Here is an 18,062-nt window from a genome sequence, read left to right on the forward strand (position 1 = left end):
TCCAGGCTCCAGGACTATTCAGAGCCAGGGCTCAGTGCACACTCCTGAACAATAGGTCACAGCTAGTTATATAGGATGCTCAATAGGCAGATCAAAGTGGTGCGGGGGGGGGATCCCAGACCCCCCCAGATAGATGCTAACAGTAAGGCAAGATAAGAACAGTAATAGAAAGTTATCTCGTGTTTCCAGTACAAGAAGTATTTAAACAAAGCAATAGAGATGTAGCCTGTTAGTCTGGACATCAGTTATCAGTGAAGTGGTGCTATGTCTGTCAGCTCCAAGAAGGGATCTCTGCGGGATGCGGTCCATCTGGGGATTAAAGCAGAGACATTAGCACCATTGAATGTGTCTTGTCCTGCCTCCCATCCTGGGGGATGGCTTTCCGTTGATGGGCTGGACTGGTGGGGAAGGGGAATAACCATGTACTGTGTTCATGTGCCATTCCCAGAGTCTGAATTTAGATTGGGCTCTTAACAGAATATCAGCCTGCCTCAGAAATGTTCACCCTACAGAGTCTTACCAGAGAGTCCCCTGGGCACAGCAGCCCACCTGTGTTCTGAACGGTCAGTTCCCCCAATCCCCAAGTATTCAGGTAGTTCCCAATCCCAAGAGTCCCACCTCCTCTCCCAGGTCACTGTGCTCAGATCTCGCAGCAAAGGCAGCGCGGGTAGCCGGCCCTGCGCTCTGCTAGGGAAGGAGTTATGAACTATGAAATGAAACCTGCAGTTTACAGGCTCAGGTAGGCCACGCACACACCCAAGGGTGCAGTCTCTAATTCCAAGAGGTAACAGCTGTAGAATCTGTCCGCACTGGACTTCCTTTAGGGCCGGGGGGTCTCTGTTTCTGCTTCTTAGAGATGAGAACCCTCCTGTCTGCTGCGATTCTTTGCCCTTCCAGAGCTCGGGCTGGTGGGAGGGGCTTTCTTGCGCACAGCACCCTTGTGGCTGCCCCGCGCCGCCGCCATGTAGCACCCAGCCACAGATTGCAGGCGGCAGCTGCAGAGTCGGCCCATGCACAGGCCCAGTCGGATCCCTAATGGCGGAGACCGGCCTAAGCCCCAGAGCAGCACATGCCCCGCCCCGCCCGAGTTCACTTGCACCAGGCCACTGAATATCCTGGCTGGCCACAGAGAGGCCCAGGCCACGCTGATTCCCTGTGGCCAGGAGTTCCTGGCTCGGGTGAAGTCTGCCCACCTCTCGGTGTCGTCGGGCCCCTTCCTTGCTGTGTTACGAGAGCCTCCCCCACTTTAGACTCTTATCGCCCTTCCTGTCGGCCTCCCCTCCCTAGAGCCCGCCCAGTCTCCTCGGCCTGTGTTCAGAGGGCAAGTTCCCCTCTCCTGCTAGCGCCTGTCTGCAATGGGGCAGCCGCGCCGTGCCCAGAGCCCGGTGACTCCTGAGAGACGCTCCATAGTGTCCTTCCATGCCAAGCAGGTTCGCCCCTCTGACGCGGCCGGGACCCGAGCAGGCCTTGGCCGTGTGGGCCGGGCGCCGCAGGCACAGGGAGTAGGGAGTGGGGAGCGGGCACGGTGAAGACGACTCTTAGCAGCTGCTGGCCCTGGGCTCAGAGAGCCATCGGTCGAGTGCTAGGCGGGACCCGCCTCGCCAGCTGGTGGCTGGGCCGTGTCTGTCTCCTGGTCCCAGGGGCTCGGCCAGGCACAGACACGGCGGCCAGAGGAGGCTCTGCTCTCACTGCGGGCTCTGGAGGTGCTTCCGCCATCGCGCTGCCTGCCTGGCGTGTGCCCAGCTTCTCTCCAGGGATCGCTAATCCCTGCGTCTGCGGGGTAAGAGGGTTAAGGGGACTGATTTAGTGCCCAGTGTAATCACTCGATGAAAGACAAGAGTCGCCCGGAGATCATGCATGGGGGTGGGTCTAGTACCAAGATTCAGCCAATCAGAGCCCTCTGCCTAATTGGCTTCCACTTGAGATAGCTTTTCAGGAGCAGGGAGCTGTGGGGGCATCTCCAGGGAGGGGCTGGCAGAACCCTCAGGCCCCGGCATCCCCCGTCTGATGACCAGGAGGCTGGTGCAGCACATCCGGCATCGCCACGGGGGAGCCAGAGACGTCAGGCCTGCAGCGGGATGGTGGCCAGCTGCTGGAAGGCACAGGTGAGCCAGAGCGAGGCCTCTCGCGGGAGCCACTGCGATCGCCCTGTGGCAGCTCCAGGTCTCGTCCCTGAGCCCCGGATCGCCGCCGGGGCGCGGGGCAGCGGCTGCAACAGCCGGGAGCTGGCCTGGATGCCATGGGAGAGGCACCACTGAGCAGGGCAAAGCCTCCTGGTCTGCTCAAACCTCAGGTCTCCGTGCTGGCCCCAGGGCAGCCGAGTTTGTCCCATCCCAGGGCTGGCCCGGGCCCCCTGCTCCGCTCCCGAGCTGGCCTGGCTGTGGGGCTCAGGGCTACGGGGCAGTGTCTGCCGTGGGGATGCTCTCAGTAGCCAGGGTGGCAGGCTCCTGGTGCCTGCCGGACACTGGACCGGCCCCGGCTGCCCGTGGGAAGAGCCCCCCTCTGGTCACGACAGATTGGACACACTCGTTCCCCCTCCTGCTCTCTGATGCTCGGTGGCTCCCTCCACTGAAGTTCCCTGGCCTGCCAGCCGCACGTGTCTGGGTGGTTTCTCTGTCCGGCTCCTGGCCCCGCCTTGTCCCTCCGCCCAAGCGGGGCCCAGGCAAGGCCTAGCTAGGGACGTGTGCTGGACAGCCGTCCCCCCAGCCACTGCCTCTGCGGCTGCACCCCACAAGCACCGTCCTGCTTCCTCCCGCTGCAGGCGCGCCGGGGCAGGGGGGGCGTCCGTTCCCGCGGGGCTGTGCCTGCTTAAGCATGTCACTGGCAAGCCTCCCCTCCACGGAGCCAGATAACGTGGGGCTGGAGCAGGGGCTCCCCCAGCAATTCGTGGGGGGGGGGGCGCTCCAGCCACCTGCCGCCCTTTAATCAGTTAGCTGGTTAAACGTAACATGGAACCAGTTTGCTCACTAAAGCGGATTTTACGCCCTGCTTCCTGAGGGGACTGCTAACGTGTGCCAGGTTTCAGAAGCTTGTAACGGGGCGGGTGTGGCAGGGACAGCGCAGCGGGGAGGGCGCAGTGTGGCACCAGTGTGGTGGGGAGGGTGTGCAGGTGTGATGGGGAAGGTGTGGTACAGAGGGTGTGGGTGTGGGTGCAGAGGGGAGGGCACCGGTGTCACGGAGTCGACACAGGTGTGGCGGGGAAGGGGCGGCTGTGGTGTGGGTGTGGCAGGGAGGGAGCAGGTATGGCAGGGAGGGTGCGAAGCAGGTGTGGCAGGGAGGGCACAGGTGTGGCAGGGAGGGTGTGGGTGTGGCAGGGAGGGCATGGGTGTGGCACAGGTTTGGCAGGGAGGGTGTGGGTGTGGCAGGGAGGGTGTGGTGCGGGTGTGGCGGGGAGGGTGTGGGTAGTAAAACAAAAAAACCGCCATGTAGCACTTTATAGGCTGACAAGATGGTTTATTAGGTGATGAGCTTTCATGGGGCAGACCCACTTCCTCAGATCATATTCCCTACGAAATATGGGGAATTTTCATGGGTCTGCCCCACGAAAGCTCATCACCTAATAAACCATCTTGTCAGCCTATAAAGTGCTACATGGCGGTTTTTTTGTTTTACTACCCACACCCTCCCCACACCCTCCCTGTTTTGCCAAGATCACTAACAGGGCTACCTCTCTAAAACCACTTAGCTGCTTCTAATCCACTAAGAAACCTGCTACTTGCGAATTCCTGCCCTAAGCAGCTGTTCTTACCCCCGTACCAGCTGCATGGTAGAGCTGCTCTTCCCTCTGGCCTGGGTCTACGGCTTGTCAGCGAGAGTCCTTTAGAGTCTTTCATTTTCAGGTTTCTTCCTGTGTCCCCTCTTCTGGTGGGCCAGGCAGTTCCCAAGGCCGGATGAAGATACAGACCTGACTGCTTTCCATTCCTTAAAAAGACTTCCTCTGGGGTGGGAACCCTTTGTTCAGTCTCTCCAGCGCCAGGGAGAAATGCCAGGTTGGGGATGGAGTCCAGTACCAGGTGCCTGGGCACGTTATTTCTAGGGCCAAGCACATTTGGGCTCACAGGACAAATAAAATGATTCCTGGCTGGTTGGCTTGAGTACCGAGCCATTAAGTTTCTAAAGAGTCATTGCTGCCCCGTTAGCACATTTCAGTTTCGAACCAGACGCCCCCTTCCTACTCCTACCGTCCCATACACGAGTGATACAGGCACAACAGCAGGATAGCTGGTCAGCTGACTGCCACCTGTAAAATTATGTCACATGACCTGGTCTGCATAAAGCATCTTTGAATTCTGCATATTCATATTTATAAGCCGATTTCCATAAAACGCGGGGCTCCTCCCCGACCTCTCTCTGGGGTGCCCCTCCCGGGGTGGTGCCGCCTGCTCCCTTCCTTGCCCCTCTGCCAAGGGAGCCACACTTGCACTCCGGCGCCGCATGGCCGGGCTGGGTAGCTGCCAGCCGTGTAGAATCATGCGGCGCCAGGAAGCGAACCCAGTCGCGCCACAGGCGACTCCTCACTGCTAGTTGCCGCCCACCCTGCCTTGTTCATCCGCCGCTGCGCTCAGCAGGGATTTCCTGTGGACCCCTCCAAACGGGGCCAGCATCAGCCTAGGACTGACCCCTAGGGTCTCCTACGCCTCCCTGCTGAGCCCGTTTGGAGACCCAGCCGCTGGCCTGCCCTGACCCCCGAGCACTCGACAGCGATGCTGCAAGAGCCAGTCGTGTGATCCGAATCCCGTGCAGCGTGCTCTTTGGGCAGTGCACCACCAGCACCCTTCTCATCCCTCGCGGGCCGGCCTTGTGCCCCGCAGCCATGCCCTTCCTCTCGAGTGACGGACCACTGCCGAGTTCTTCCTCCCCGTCTTCTGGTTCTTCCCTCTGCTGGTTTCCGTCTCGGCCCCGTTGCTGGAGCCAAACCCGAGCCCCGCGTAGCTAGGCCAGCGCTGGTTCAAATCTCACTCACCAGCCCTCACGAAGTTCTCTCCCCAGCCATACCCAGCGCGAGGAGACATTCGAAAGACTGAGGCTAGCCAGCTTGGGAGAGCGCGCTTGACAGAACTATCAAGTCATTAATTGTGGGGACGGAAAATAGGGAAATGTTGTTACTTCTTCCTGTAACACGAGCCAGGCGTTGCAATGACCACGTGAGGCAGCAGGTGTCGTCGTTGCCTCACAATGCACAGGGGAGCGGTGGAACTCCTTGCCAGGGGATGCTGTGTAGGTCCAAAGTATGGCTGGGCTCCCGAAAGAGTGAGAGAATGTCATGGAGGAAGGCCTCATGGTGGCCGTTAGCCAGGCAGGGCGGAGACGCCCCCATGCCCCATGGGCCAGATGGCAGGGGCGGGACCGCTTGGTCGCTGCCCTGTGCTCACCTCCTCCGGGCTGTGGTCGGAGGCAGGACATGGGCTGCCACAGCCAGGTCCAACCCAGCCGAGGTGCTGCCCGCTCCAGTCTCTCGCAGGCCCAGGCCAGAGCGGCTGTGGCTGAGTCCAGTTCTCAGCCCAGCCGCCTCTCACCTCCTCCTGCTCCACTGGCTCCTGCAGGTGCCCCCCGGGTTCCGACCCCAGTGCTAGGGGCTGCCCCATTCGTACCCGGGGAGGTGTGTGTTCAGGCCTCCTGCCTGGCCTCGGAGCAGCACGTCAGCCCTTCTGCACGTCACTCGCAGGAGTCTCCCTCCCAGCGCTGCCCAGTGCCCGGACGGCAGAGCCTGTGGCCACAAGCTGGCCAGTGAAGCTCCGGCAAAGACTGACAGGCAGCAGCACCCGCTGTGTGCCAGGCTCCGCTCCCGGCCACCTGGCGCGTGGGCTGCCCTTTGCTTCCTTGGGCTGCGGCACTGTGGGGCTCCAGGAAGCTGGGGGGCCCGGGGGCGGGGCCTGAGGCCCATGCCAGCAGCTGAGCAGCAAGTACCCAGGTGAGGCGTGGGGGGAGCCCAGCCCCTCCGCCTGTTCTGCAGTGGAGGGGCTATGGGGAGAGGGGCCACTGTTCTCGGCTACCGGCCTGGCCTTCCCCCAGGGAGGGTGGGGGCGGGGGCAGGGGCAGGACACGAGACCCTCCCCCATCTCCTGGGCTCTGCAATCCTGAGCCAATTAGCAGCCCTAATCCCCCTCCCCTCGCAGAGGGAGCCTGCAGGGCCTGGCCCTGGCAAGAGGGGGTCCCTAGACAGGTGTGATGGGGTTGGGATCGGCCCAGGGCAGCTCTAGTCCCTGTGAAGCCCCGGCCGGGGGCCAGGAGGGGCCTGGCTGTGGCCCTGCGCTGCCCCGGCCGCCCCAGGAACATATGGTCAGGGCCGGCCAGCGCCTCCCAATCCCTCCTAATCCCACGGGAGCCGCTCGGCTCTGCCCCCGAGCACCGCCCAGGAGAGGCCCCGTGCCACCTCCCGGCCTCCGCTCCTGCAGCAGCCGCCATGGCCCCCGTGCACAGGTGAGCTTTCCCGGCCTGGCCCACACCACGCCAGCAGCCCCCAGGCCTCCCCCATTGGCCGCGGGGCCCAGCTTCCCTCCCGTGGCTCACCCCTGCCCTCCCCCATCGGCCGCGGGGCCCAGCTCCCCTCCCGTGGCTCACCCCGGCCTCCCCCGTCGGCCATGGGGCAGGGCCCAGCTCCCCTCCCGTGGCTCACCCCGGCCTCCCCCGTCGGCCGCGGGGCCCAGCTCCCCTCCCGTGGCTCACCCCTGGCCTCCCCCGTCGGCCGCGGGGCCCAGCTCCCCTCCCGTGGCTCACCCCTGCCCTCCCCCGTCGGCCGCGGGGCCCAGCTCCCCTCCCTTGGCTCACCCCTGGCCTCCCCCATCGGCCGCGGGGCCCAGCTCCCCTCCCGTGGCTCACCCCTGGCCTCCCCCGTCGGCCGCGGGGCCCAGCTCCCCTCCCGTGGCTCACCCCTGGCCTCCCCCGTCGGCCGTGGGGCAGGGCCCAGCTCCCCTCCCGTGGCTCACCCCTGGCCTCCCCCGTCGGCCGTGGGGCAGGGCCCAGCTCCCCTCCCGTGGCTCACCCCTGGCCTCCCCCGTCGGCCGTGGGGCAGGGCCCAGCTCCCCTCCCGTGGCTCACCCCTGGCCTCCCCCATCGGCTGCGGGGCCCAGCTCCCCTCCCGTGGCTCACCCCTGCCCTCCCCCGCCGGCCGTGGGGCAGGGCCCAGCTCCCCTCCCGTGGCTCACCCCTGGCCTCCCCCGTCGGCCGTGGGGCAGGGCCCAGCTCCCCTCCCGTGGCTCACCCCGGCCTCCCCCGTCGGCCGTGGGGCAGGGCCCAGCTCCCCTCCCGTGGCTCACCCCGGCCTCCCCCGTTGGCCGCGGGGCTTAGCTCCCCTCCTGTGGCTCACCCCTGGCCTCCCCCGCCAGCCGTGGGGCCCAGCTCCCCTCCAAGGCAGGTGAGTCAGTCCGCACAGTGCTCCCCAGGCTCGGCAGCCCCTCGGCTCCCCCGCCCGGTGATCCCAGCCTGCCCTGCTCCTCGCCCTGGACAGCCGGGTGCAGCCCCACGGGCACCTCAGGGTGAGTGCGATGCCTTGTCGTTCCTCCCCCAGATCCGCTGCTGCTGTGGTTCGGCCCCGTGTGGCTTCTGCTGCTCCTGCTGCCCCAGCATTAAGGTGTCCACAGGATCCCGCCTTCTCTACACGCTCTTCCACGTACTGGCCTCCACGGTGTGCTGCCTCATGCTGTCCCGCACTGTCTCCGAAGCCCTCCGGAAGAACGTGAGTGGCACCTGCCCGCGGGCCAGGGCCGTGGGCGCCAGGCGGAGCCGTGGGCGCTGCTGTCCGGCTCTGCTGCTCGTGGCGCTGCTCTGTCCTGCTCCCCCCGGGCCAGGCGGAGGGAGCCCGTGGCCGTGTGGCCGGGCGCTGCCCCAGGGTCCCTGGCCGGGCAGAGGGAGCCCGTGGCCGTGTGGCCGGGCGCTGCCCCAGGGTCCCTGGCCGGGCGGAGGGAGCCCGTGGCCGTGTGGCCGGGCGCTGCCCCAGGGTCCCTGGCCGGGCGGAGGGAGCCCGTGGCCGTGTGGCCGGGCGCTGCCCCAGGGTCCCTGGCCGGGCGGAGGGAGCCCGTGGCCGTGTGGCCGGGCGCTGCCCCAGGGTCCCCCGGGCTGTAGCCCCGGCTGAGCCGCCCTGTGCTTCCCCCTCTGCAGGTGCCTTTGTACGCCCTGCTCTGCGAGAGCCTGCCCCCAGGCATGGACTGCGAGGTCCTGGTGGGCTACTCGGCCGTCTACAGGGTCTGCTTCGGCACCGCCTGCTTCCACTTGGCCCAGGCCGTCTTCCTGCTCAACGTGACGTCCAGCAGCAGCTGCCGCGCCCGGCTGCACAACGGGTAGGAGCCCCGGCCCCGGGCAGGGACGTGGGGCAGGGACGTGGGGCAGGGCTCCCTGACGGCTCGTCTGTGTTGCAGGTTCTGGTTCCTGAAGCTGCTGACCCTGGTGGGGCTCTGTGCCGCAGCCTTCGTCATCCCCGACGAGCGCTTCCTGCCAGGTGCCAACCCCGCCCCGCCGGAGCCGCACAACGGCCGGAGAGCATCGGCCTTCAGTGCCTGCTGGAGCCAGGGCCCGGCCCCCCCCCAAGCCAGCCAGGACCTTCCAGCCAGGGCCCGGCCCCCCCTCCAAGCCAGCCAGGACCTTCCAGCCAGGGCCCGGCCCCCCCTCCAAGCCAGCCAGGACCTTCCAGCCAGGGCCCGGCCCCCCCTCCAAGCCAGCCGGGACCTTCCAGCCAGGGCCCGCCCCCCCCTCCAAGCCAGCCGAGACCTTCCAGCCAGGGCCCGCCCCCCCCCCCCCCAGCCAGGACCTTCCAGCCAGGGCCCGCCCCCCCCCCCCCCAGCCGGGACCTTCCAGCCAGGGCCCGCCCCCCCACCCCCCAGCCAGGACCTTCCAGCCAGGGCCCGGCCCCCCCCCCCAAGCCAGCCGGGACCTTCCAGCCAGGGCCCGCCCCCCCCCTCCCCCCCAAGCCAGCCGGGACCTTCCAGCCAGGGCCCGGCCCCCCCCCCCCAAGCCAGCCAGGACCTTCCAGCCAGGGCCCGGCCCCCCCCCCCCAAGCCAGCCGGGACCTTCCAGCCAGGGCCCGGCCCCCCCTCCAAGCCAGCCAGGACCTTCCAGCCAGGGCCCGGCCCCCCCCTCCAAGCCAGCCAGGACCTTCCAGCCAGGGCCCGGCCCCCCCTCCAAGCCAGCCAGGACCTTCCAGCCAGGGCCCGCCCCCCCCTCCAAGCCAGCCAGGACCTTCCAGCCAGGGCCCGGCCCCCCCCCCCCAAGCCAGCCAGGACCTTCCAGCCAGGGCCCGCCCCCCCCCCCCCCAAGCCAGCCAGGCCAAGGCCCGCCCCCCCTCCAAGCCAGCCGAGACCTTCCAGCCAGGGCCCGGCCCCCCCTCCAAGCCAGCCAGGACCTTCCAGCCAGGGCCCGGCCCCCCCCTCCAAGCCAGCCAGGACCTTCCAGCCAGGGCCCGCCCCCCCCCCCCCAGCCGCCAGCCAGGGCCCGCCCCTCCCCCCCCCAGCCAGGCCCTTCCAGCCAGGGCCCGCCCCCCCCCCAGCCAGGGCCCCAGCCAGGGCCCGCCCCCCCCCCCCAGCCGAGACCTTCCAGCCAGGGCCCGGCCCCCCCCTCCAAGCCAGCCAGGACCTTCCAGCCAGGGCCCGGCCCCCTCCCCCAAGCCAGCCAGGACCTTCCAGCCAGGGCCCGCCCCCCCCCCCCCCAAGCCAGCCGGGACCTTCCAGCCAGGGCCCGGCCCCCCCTCCAAGCCAGCCAGGACCTTCCAGCCAGGGCCCGGCCCCCCCCCCCAAGCCAGCCAGGACCTTCCAGCCAGGGCCCGCCCCCCCCCCCCCCCCCAAGCCAGCCGGGACCTTCCAGCCAGGGCCCGGCCCCCCCCTCCAAGCCAGCCAGGACCTTCCAGCCAGGACCCGGCCCCCTCCCCTCCCCCAAGCCAGCCAGGACATTCCAGCCAGGGCCCGGCCCCCCCTCCAAGCCAGCCAGGCCCTTCCAGCCAGGGCCCGCCCCCCCCCTCCCCCCCAAGCCAGCCGGGACCTTCCAGCCAGGGCCCGGCCCCCCCCCCAAGCCAGCCGGGACCTTCCAGCCAGGGCCCGGCCCCCCCCCAAGCCAGCCAGGACCTTCCAGCCAGGGCCCGGCCCCCCCCCCCAAGCCAGCCGGGACCTTCCAGCCAGGGCCCGCCCCCCCCCCCCCCCAAGCCAGCCAGGGCCAGGGCCCGGCCCCCCCCCCCAAGCCAGCCAGGACCTTCCAGCCAGGGCCCGGCCCCCCCCCCCAAGCCAGCCGGGCCCCGCCCCCCCCCCCTCCAAGCCAGGCCCGGCCCCCCCCCCCCCCCTCCAAGCCAGCCAGGACCTTCCAGCCAGGGCCCGGCCCCCCCCTCCAAGCCAGCCAGGACCTTCCAGCCAGGGCCCGGCCCCCCCCTCCAAGCCAGCCGGGACCTTCCAGCCAGGACCCCCCCCCCCCTCCCCCAGCCAGCCCCAGCCAGGGCCCGGCCCCCCCCCCCCCAAGCCAGCCAGGACCTTCCAGCCAGGGCCCGGTCCCCCCCCTCCAAGCCAGCCAGGCCCTTCCAGCCAGGGCCCGCCCCCCCCAGCCAGTCCTTGCCTGGGCCGGATCTGAGCTGACAGCCCCAGAGAAAGCCCCTCTGCTCAGGTCCCTGCTCCTCACGCCTGGCCTGGGCCTGCCTGGGGCCCGGCCCCCCCCAAGCCAGCCGGGACCTTCCAGCCAGGGCCCGCCCCCCCTCCCCCCAAGCCCCCCGCGGCCCCCGGCCAGCGCTGAGCCGGCTCCCTGGCGTAGGAACTAGGGCAGGGAACGGCCTAGAGGGGCCTGGGCCTTCCAGCCAGGGCCCGCCCCCCCCCCCGAGGCCTGGGCCCCTCGGCTGCCCCCCCCCCAGCCTGGGCCCGCTGCCCCCCCCCCCCGAGGCCAGGGCCCCCCCCCCCCCCTCCCCCCAGGCCCGGCCCCCCCCTCGGCTGCCCCCCCCCCCCCGAGGCCTGGGCCCCTCGGCTGCCCCCCCCCCGAGGCCTGGGCCCCTCGGCTGCCCCCCCCCCCGAGGCCTGGGCCCCTCGGCTGCCCCCCCCCCCCGAGGCCTGGGCCCCTCGGCTGCCCCCCCCCCCGAGGCCTGGGCCCCTCGGCTGCCCCCCCCCGAGGCCTGGGCCCCTCGGCTGCCCCCCCCGAGGCCTGGGCCCCTCGGCTGCCCCCCCCCGAGGCCTGGGCCCCTCGGCTGCCCCCCCCCGAGGCCTGGGCCCCTCGGCTGCCCCCCCCCGAGGCCTGGGCCCCTCGGCTGCCCCCCCCCCCGAGGCCTGGGCCCCTCGGCTGCCCCCCCCCGAGGCCTGGGCCCCTCGGCTGCCCCCCCCCGAGGCCTGGGCCCCTCGGCGCCCAGCGGGTGAGGGGAGCATAGCTGGGCTGGCTGGGCCGCTGCTGGTCCGAGCCTGCTCCTCTCACTGCTTCTCCTCCCGACAGCCTGGCACTACGTGGGCGTCTGCGGGGGCTTCGCCTTCATCCTCCTGCAGCTGGTGCTGATCACGGCCTTCGCCCACAGCTGGAACAAGAACTGGTGCGTGCGCGGCCCGGGGGCTTCTCTAGCTCCCCTGCAGCTGGGCCCTCTCTGGGCGTCTGCGCCCAGCGTCCCGCACGCTGCTCAGCTCGGCTCCCTCCCCTGCAGGCTGCTGGGCGCCTCCCAGGACAAGCGCTGGTACCTGGCCGTGCTGCTGGCCACGCTGGGCTTCTACGCCATCGCCTCCACGGCCTTCTGCTTCCTGTACAAGTACTACACCCACCCGGGCGGCTGCCTGCTCAACAAAGCCCTGCTGGTCCTGCACCTGGGCCTGTGCGGGCTGCTGTCCGCCCTGTCCCTCGCGCCCTGCGTGCGGCTCGGTGGGTGCCCCGCCCGGCGCGTCCCTGCCCCCCCGCCTCCCTGGGGCAGCCGCCCGGCGCGTCCCTGCCCCCCCGCCTCCCTGGGGCAGCCGCCCGGCGCGTCCCTGCCCCCCCGCCTCCCTGGGGCAGCCGCCCGGCGCGTCCCTGCCCCCCCGCCTGCCTGGGGCAGCCGCCCGGCGCGTCCCTGCCCCCCGCCTGCCTGGGGCAGCCGCCCGGCGCGTCCCTGCCCCCCCGCCTGCCTGGGGCAGCCGCCCGGCGCGTCCCTGCCCCCCGCCTGCCTGGGGCAGCCGCCCGGCGCGTCCCTGCCCCCCGCCTGCCTGGGGCAGCCGCCCGGCGCGTCCCTGCCCCCCCGCCTGCCTGGGGCAGCCGCCCGGCGCGTCCCTGCCCCCCGCCTGCCTGGGGCAGCCGCCCGGCGCGTCCCTACCTCCCCCCCGTCTCCCGTCCGCCCTCTCCCTCGCGCCCTGCGTGCGGCTCGGTGGGTGCCCCGCACGGGACCCCCATGCTCCTGCTCAGGACCCTGCCCTAAGCCCTTTCTGGGCTTTGCACTGCCCCCCACGCTCCAGGGGCAGAAGCACAATAGTCGCCCGTGGCTCTGGATACCGTGTGCGAGCGACACTGCGCGTGCAAGTGACACTACATGTGTGACATTGCGTGCGTGTGAGAATGACACTGTGTGAGAGCGACACTGTGCGTGTGACATTTCATACGTGTAAGACCAAGACTGCACACGTGCGAGTGACATTGCACGCGTGTCTGAGTGCCACTGCATGCGTGTGTGACACTGCCATGTGTGTGCTGGGGGTGGGGCAGGCCAGCCTGGAGGGTAGCTGGCCTGCAGGAAAGTGACTTCCTCTCCCGTCTGCGTGCAGAGCAGCCCCGCTCCGGCCTGCTGCAGGCCTCCATCATCAGCTGCTACGTCATGTACCTCACCTTCTCCGCCCTGGCCAGCCGCCCGCCCGAGAGAGGTCAGTGGGGCCGGTGCCCACCCGGCGCGCAGCGGGAGCCAGCCGGGAGCCGGCGCCCACCCCTCACGCTTTGCTCTGCCCCCAGTGCTGCACAAGGGGCAGAACCTCACCGTCTGCTTCCCCGGCGTGCGGCAGGACGAGCTGCAGACGGAGGACACCACGGTCGCCGTGCTAGGAGCCACCATCATGTACGCCTGCGTGCTACTGGCGTGGTGCGTACGCCCTGCGGCCGGGCCACCCCGTGTCCTGGGCACCGCCTCCGGCCCTGCTCCACTGCCCCTTTCCTCAAGCCCCCATTGCACCCCCTCTCCCGAGCTGGGCGGCCCCCTCGCCCACACCCAGCAGCCAGCTCTGCTCTGCCGCCCTCCCCAGCCCGCTGCGCGCCGCCTCGCTGCGGCGGGGCCTGGACCCTCCTCTTCCCCTCCGTGAGCGAAGCAGGGAGGGGCTGCGGCCCAGGCTGCCCTGGCCATGCTGGGGAGAGGCACCCAGCCACGCCGGGTTTGGGCTGGCACTGGCCTCGGGCTGCCCCAGCGGGTCTGGGGGCCGTGGCAGGTCCCTGGGCCAGTCCCTGAGCACCTGGGCGGTGCTACAGCAGCAGCTCGCAGGGAACCAGGGCGGGAGGGCGCGAGGTGGGGCCGGGCAGGGAGCGGCCGAGTTACAGACCCTGCCTCTCTGCAGCAACGAGGCCTCCTACCTTGCGGAGATGTTCGGACCCCTGTGGATGATCAAAGTCTACAGCTTTGAGTTCAAAGTGAGTCGGATCCTGCCTGCCCCCGGGGCTGGTCCCCACCCCCTCTGCCCCTCACCCCCACCTCAGGCACCGTCTCCCCCGGGAGTGGGGGTCGTCCGAGGCGCGCAGGAATCGCCCACGTTGTCCCGGGGATGGCACAAGGCTTACACCCGGCCGGAGCGATTCCCAGCTCAGCCACAACTGGGCCACCTGTGACGGCGCCAGTGCGCTGTGGATGGGGCGTGGTTGGGCTGGCAACCCCAGACAGTCCTCTGTAAGCCCTGGGCACCGGCCTGGCACCCGGCAGCCGCTTGTGCCGAGACGGCCGCGTGGCGCAGGGGCTGCCCTGGGGAGGGCTGTGAGCGGGGGCAGCCGGTGATCACTGGGTGCCTTCTGCTTCCCTACAGAGCCCCTCGTGCTGCTTCTGCTGCCCCGACCAGACAGGGGAAGAGCTGGAAGGTGAGTGCCTGGGCTAGGGAGGCGGGACAGGCCAGGAGAAGGGCGTGGCCTGGGGCCAGGGAGGCGGGACAGGCCAGGAGAAGGGCGTGGCCGGCCAGGAGAAGGGCGTGGCCTGGGGCTAGGGAGGCGGGACAGGCCAGGAGAAGGGCGTGGCCTGGGGCTAAGGAGGCGGGACAGGCCAGGAGAAGGGCGTGGCCGGCCAGGAGAAGGGCGTGGCCTGGGGCTAGGGAGGCGGGACAGGCCAGGAGAAGGGGCGTGGCCTGGGCTAGGGAGGCAGGACAGGCCAGGAGAAGGGGCATGGCCTGGGGCTAGGGAGGCGGGACAGGCCAGGAGAAGGGCGTGGCCAGGAGAAGGGCGTGGCCTGGGATAGGGAGGCGGGACAGGCCAGGAGAAGGGGCATGGCCTGGGGCTAGGGAGGCAGGACAGGCCAGGAGAAGGGCGTGGCCTGGGATAGGGAGGCGGGACAGGCGGGACAGGCCAGGAGAAGGGGCGTGGCCTGGGGCTAGGGAGGCGGGACAGGCCAGGAGAAGGGCGTGGCCTGGGATAGGGAGGCGGGACAGGCCAGGAGAAGGGCGTGGCCTGGGGTGGGCCTGAGCCCTGAGGAAGCATGGCTGTTGGCAGGCGGACCCATGGGATGTGGCCCTGGGATGTGGCCCTGGGGTGCAAGCTGGGGGCGCTCCCCTCGAAGGGGGCAGTCTCAGGGCTGAACGCGGATCCTGCATGGCAAGCCTGCTGCCCAAGGGCCTGTGCGCCATGATGCAGCAGTGCACTCTGCTACCGACGAGCACAGCGGGGAAGCCCCTGCCCGGGGAGACCTGTGGGCCCCACAGACCCAGCACCAGATCCCTGAGAAGTGGGGCCCAGTAGAACAGGAGCCTCCAATCTCCCTACACTCTGGGCCCCCTTATCCGTCCTCTGTTCCAAGGGTGCCAGGTTCCTCCATTGCCAAGTGTGTGGAGGTGCCGGTCCCTGGAGGAGTGAGGCTCGAACCCTTGACCTCTGGGTCTGAAGCAGGCCTGACATCTTCTGGGGCTGGTGACTGCAGCTTGTCACTGGGAGCAAGTGGTGGGGCCAGAGATAAGCGGGCGCTCTCATTGGTCACATAGCAGGCGGGTGACTGGGGGCGGGGCCGGAGCTAAGCGGGCGCTCTCATTGGACACAGAGTGGGCGGGTGACTGGGGGCGGGGCCGGAGCTAAGCGGGCGCTCTCATTGGACGCAGAGCGGGCGGATGACTGGGGGCGGGGCCGGAGCTAAGCGGGCGCTCTCATTGGACACAGAGCGGGCGGGTGACTGGGGGCGGGGCCGGAGCTAAGCGGGCGCTCTCATTGGACGCAGAGCGGGTGTTGGAGCAGGAGGGGCCGGCCGGGGGGCAGCGGATTGTCCAGAATGAGCAGGTGCACGTCGTCTACAGCTACTCCACGTTCCACTTCGTCTTCTTCCTCGCCTCGCTCTACGTCATGATGACCCTCACCAACTGGTTCAGGTGCGGCCTGGCCCAGCCCCCGGCTGCGGGCTCAGCGTGCTGCTGGAGGCGCCCTCCGGCCTGCCGGGCGGTGCTGCTGGAGGCGCCATCGGGCCTGCCGGGCGGTGCTGCTGGAGGCGCCCTCGGGCCTGCCGGGCGGTGCTGCTGGAGGCGCCATCGGGCCTGCCGGGCGGTGCTGCTGGAGGCGCCCTCCGGCCTGCCGGGCGGTGCTGCTGGAGGCGCCCTCGGGCCTGCCGGGCGGTGCTGCTGGAGGCGCCATCGGGCCTGCCGGGCGGTGCTGCTGGAGGCGCCATCGGGCCTGCCGGGCGGTGCTGCTGGCAGGCGCCCTCCGGCCTGCCGGGCGGTGCTGCTGGAGGCGCCATCGGGCCTGCCGGGCGGTGCTGCTGGCAGGCGCCCTCCGGCCTGCCGGGCGGTGCTGCTGGCAGTCAGCTGCTGCCCGGGCGGGCCGGGGGGGGGGGGGGACGGACGGACTCCATAGGCTCCTCTTGAGTGCCCCAGCTGCATGTCCCTGGCCCTGGCGTAGCACGGTGTCCCTCCCGTGGGGGTTCTGGCTGGGGGCTGTGCTGGCTCAGGACCCGGTTGAGCGGCCCAGTGATCCAGGCTTGGCTCTTGGAGCAGGACGCAACCCAGCCCTGCACCGCACATGCCACAGGGCGCGGCCACGCCGGGCCACGCACACAGAGCCCATGGGGGCTTCCCACGCTCGGCTCCCACCAAGCGGCCGCTTTGCACTCATGGAACCACGGGCCTGTCGCAATGCGGGGCCCTCACACGGCGTCGCGTCCAGCCCCCGGCAGGGCCAAGCACCAGCTCGACCATCCGCGCAGGCGTCCGCCCAACCGGCTCGTGTCGCCACAACCCCCCGGGCAACGTGTCCAGCGTTTACCCCCCCGACAGGCAGGCCGTTTTCCTGGTGTCCAACCCAACGCTCCCCCCCCCCCCCCGCTGCGGTTTCAGCCCCTTGCATAGAACTAAGTCGCGTGTTGCCCCTCTGCCCCGCGTAGCTCACGCCACCCGCGTCCATGCACCGGCGGGGCCGTCTCCGTGCTGCCCTCAGGCGTTCGGCTGCCCCTCGCTGCGGTGTCTGCGCCCCGCTCCACTCAGCACCGCTTGGCTGGTCCAGCAGCCTGCTCCTGCCAGGTGCGCAGCCTGACGCCAGGCCTCTGCTCCGAGGGCTCGTGTCTTCACCCCAGCGCAGGTTAACACAGGCCCACGGGTCCCAGCGTCCCGCCTGCTTGGGGGCCCCTTGCAGGAGAGTCCCCTGCCAGGCTGCCCCGTGGTGCTGGCAGGTTGGGGCTGCGTGCCCTGGCGAGGTGGGCAGGCCCAGCGTCCCCGTGCCAGGCTTGTGCGCTCAGCGCTGCGTCTCTCCCTCCCCCAGCTACGAGGACGCGGAGCTGGAAACGACCTTCACGCACGGCAGCTGGGCCACGTTCTGGGTGAAGGTGGCCTCCTGCTGGGCCTGCCTCCTGCTGTATCTCTGGCTGCTGCTGTGTCCCCTGTGCCGCTGCACCTGGCGGCAGCGCCGGAAAAGCAGCCCGCCCCCACGCATCCTGCGCCGCCGGCGCCCGCTGCAGCGCATCAGCGTCTCCACGTAGCCCCCGGCCGGGCTCCAGGCTGGCACCACGTACTGAGGAGCCCCCAGGCCGAGCTGCGGACTCCAGCAAGCACAGCCCCACCAGCCCTGCCCCACGGCCCGCGGAGCGGCGAGCTGCCAAAAAGCCAGACAGGAGCTCGGATCAGGCCTGAGCCGGCCCTGGGCAGGACGCTGTCCCAGCGGCCACCTCGGCCAGAGAGCTGGGCCCCAGGGACCACACCAGCCAGGGGCTCCGCCGGCCTCTCCTACGGGCAGAGCGAGGCCCAGAGCACCGGCCAGTGGCCCTGCCCCTCACGCCCCCGCCCGCTGCCCCCCCCACACACCTGCCCATAGCCCCACCTGTTCCTGCCCTCAGCCCAGCCCCACTGCTATCCCCCCCTCACGCCCCCGCCCTCAGCCCAGCCCCACTGCTATCCCCCCTCACGCCCCTGCCCTCAGCCCAGCCCTACAGCTGCTCCCCCTCCCCCCCAACGGGGAGCCAAAGCTCGGTGCATCCAGACCGCTGTCCCCCCACCCAGCCAGGCTGCGCCCTCCAGCCTGTGGCGTGCTCAGAGCTGGTCTGGGGGCCGGCTTGCCGGGGGCTGTGCCTGTGCCCTGCCCAGAGCAGTGCTGGCCAGGCGGCCTCCTTAGGAGCAGGGTGGCAAGGTCCCGGCGGGCGGCTCGGACGCCGCGAAGCCAGAACTCGCTGTCAGCCTTGGTTCCCGGGCAGGAGCCCTGAGTCCCAGGCCGCCCACACGGGAGGGGGGAGGCTGTGCTGGTGCACGGTGATAAGCTGTACGACCCTTGTGAAATACACGTGAGCACCCAGCCAACCTGTGTGAGGGGGCGGCCGGCCAGCGCTGGCTGGTGGGGGAAAGGCTCCAGGATGCCGGTGCGAGCAGCATCTGCACAAGGAGCCGCTTGCGCAGCCTCGCCCCATCTCCCGCCTGCCTGCGCCTGGCGGCTCCGGGTCCAAGCATGGCCTGAACACCGCAGCCCAGGCCTGGCCCAGGAGGGGCAGTCTTGGGTGACCATGGCAGCTGCCCGATGTGCTC

The 18,062-nt window shown here is 70.1% G+C and overlaps 1 protein-coding gene and 1 long non-coding RNA gene across 3 annotated transcripts; one reads left to right on the forward strand and one right to left on the reverse strand.

Moving 5' to 3' along the window:
• Positions 1-167: 167 nt before the first annotated feature.
• LOC149523622 (uncharacterized) lies at positions 168-7,607 on the reverse strand. The gene is made up of 2 exons (XR_016350689.1): positions 7,470-7,607; positions 168-309 (listed from the first exon to the last, which is right to left on the reverse strand). It is a non-coding gene; the product is annotated as an uncharacterized LOC149523622 (long non-coding RNA).
• On the forward strand, positions 305-17,840 carry SERINC4 (serine incorporator 4). 2 transcript variants are annotated; one of them, XM_089782125.1, is made up of 12 exons: positions 305-2,105; positions 7,508-7,675; positions 8,098-8,276; positions 8,355-8,434; positions 11,383-11,476; positions 11,585-11,796; positions 12,666-12,761; positions 12,847-12,973; positions 13,440-13,512; positions 13,899-13,950; positions 15,287-15,434; positions 16,813-17,840. In XM_089782125.1, the coding sequence occupies exons 1-12, from the start codon at positions 2,079-2,081 to the stop codon at positions 17,027-17,029; spliced, it is 1,473 nt and encodes a 490-aa protein (XP_089638251.1). In that variant the 5' UTR covers positions 305-2,078; the 3' UTR covers positions 17,030-17,840. The 2 variants fall into 2 exon arrangements, with proteins under 2 accessions (XP_089638251.1, XP_089638250.1); XM_089782124.1 differs by lacking the exon at positions 16,813-17,840 and having other exon boundaries at positions 11,383-11,796; positions 15,287-16,805.
• Positions 17,841-18,062: the final 222 nt, after the last annotated feature.

Source organism: Pelodiscus sinensis, chromosome 14, assembly GCF_052426305.1.
Source record: "Pelodiscus sinensis isolate ZL-2025 chromosome 14, ASM5242630v1, whole genome shotgun sequence".
NCBI lineage: Eukaryota > Metazoa > Chordata > Testudines > Trionychidae > Pelodiscus > Pelodiscus sinensis.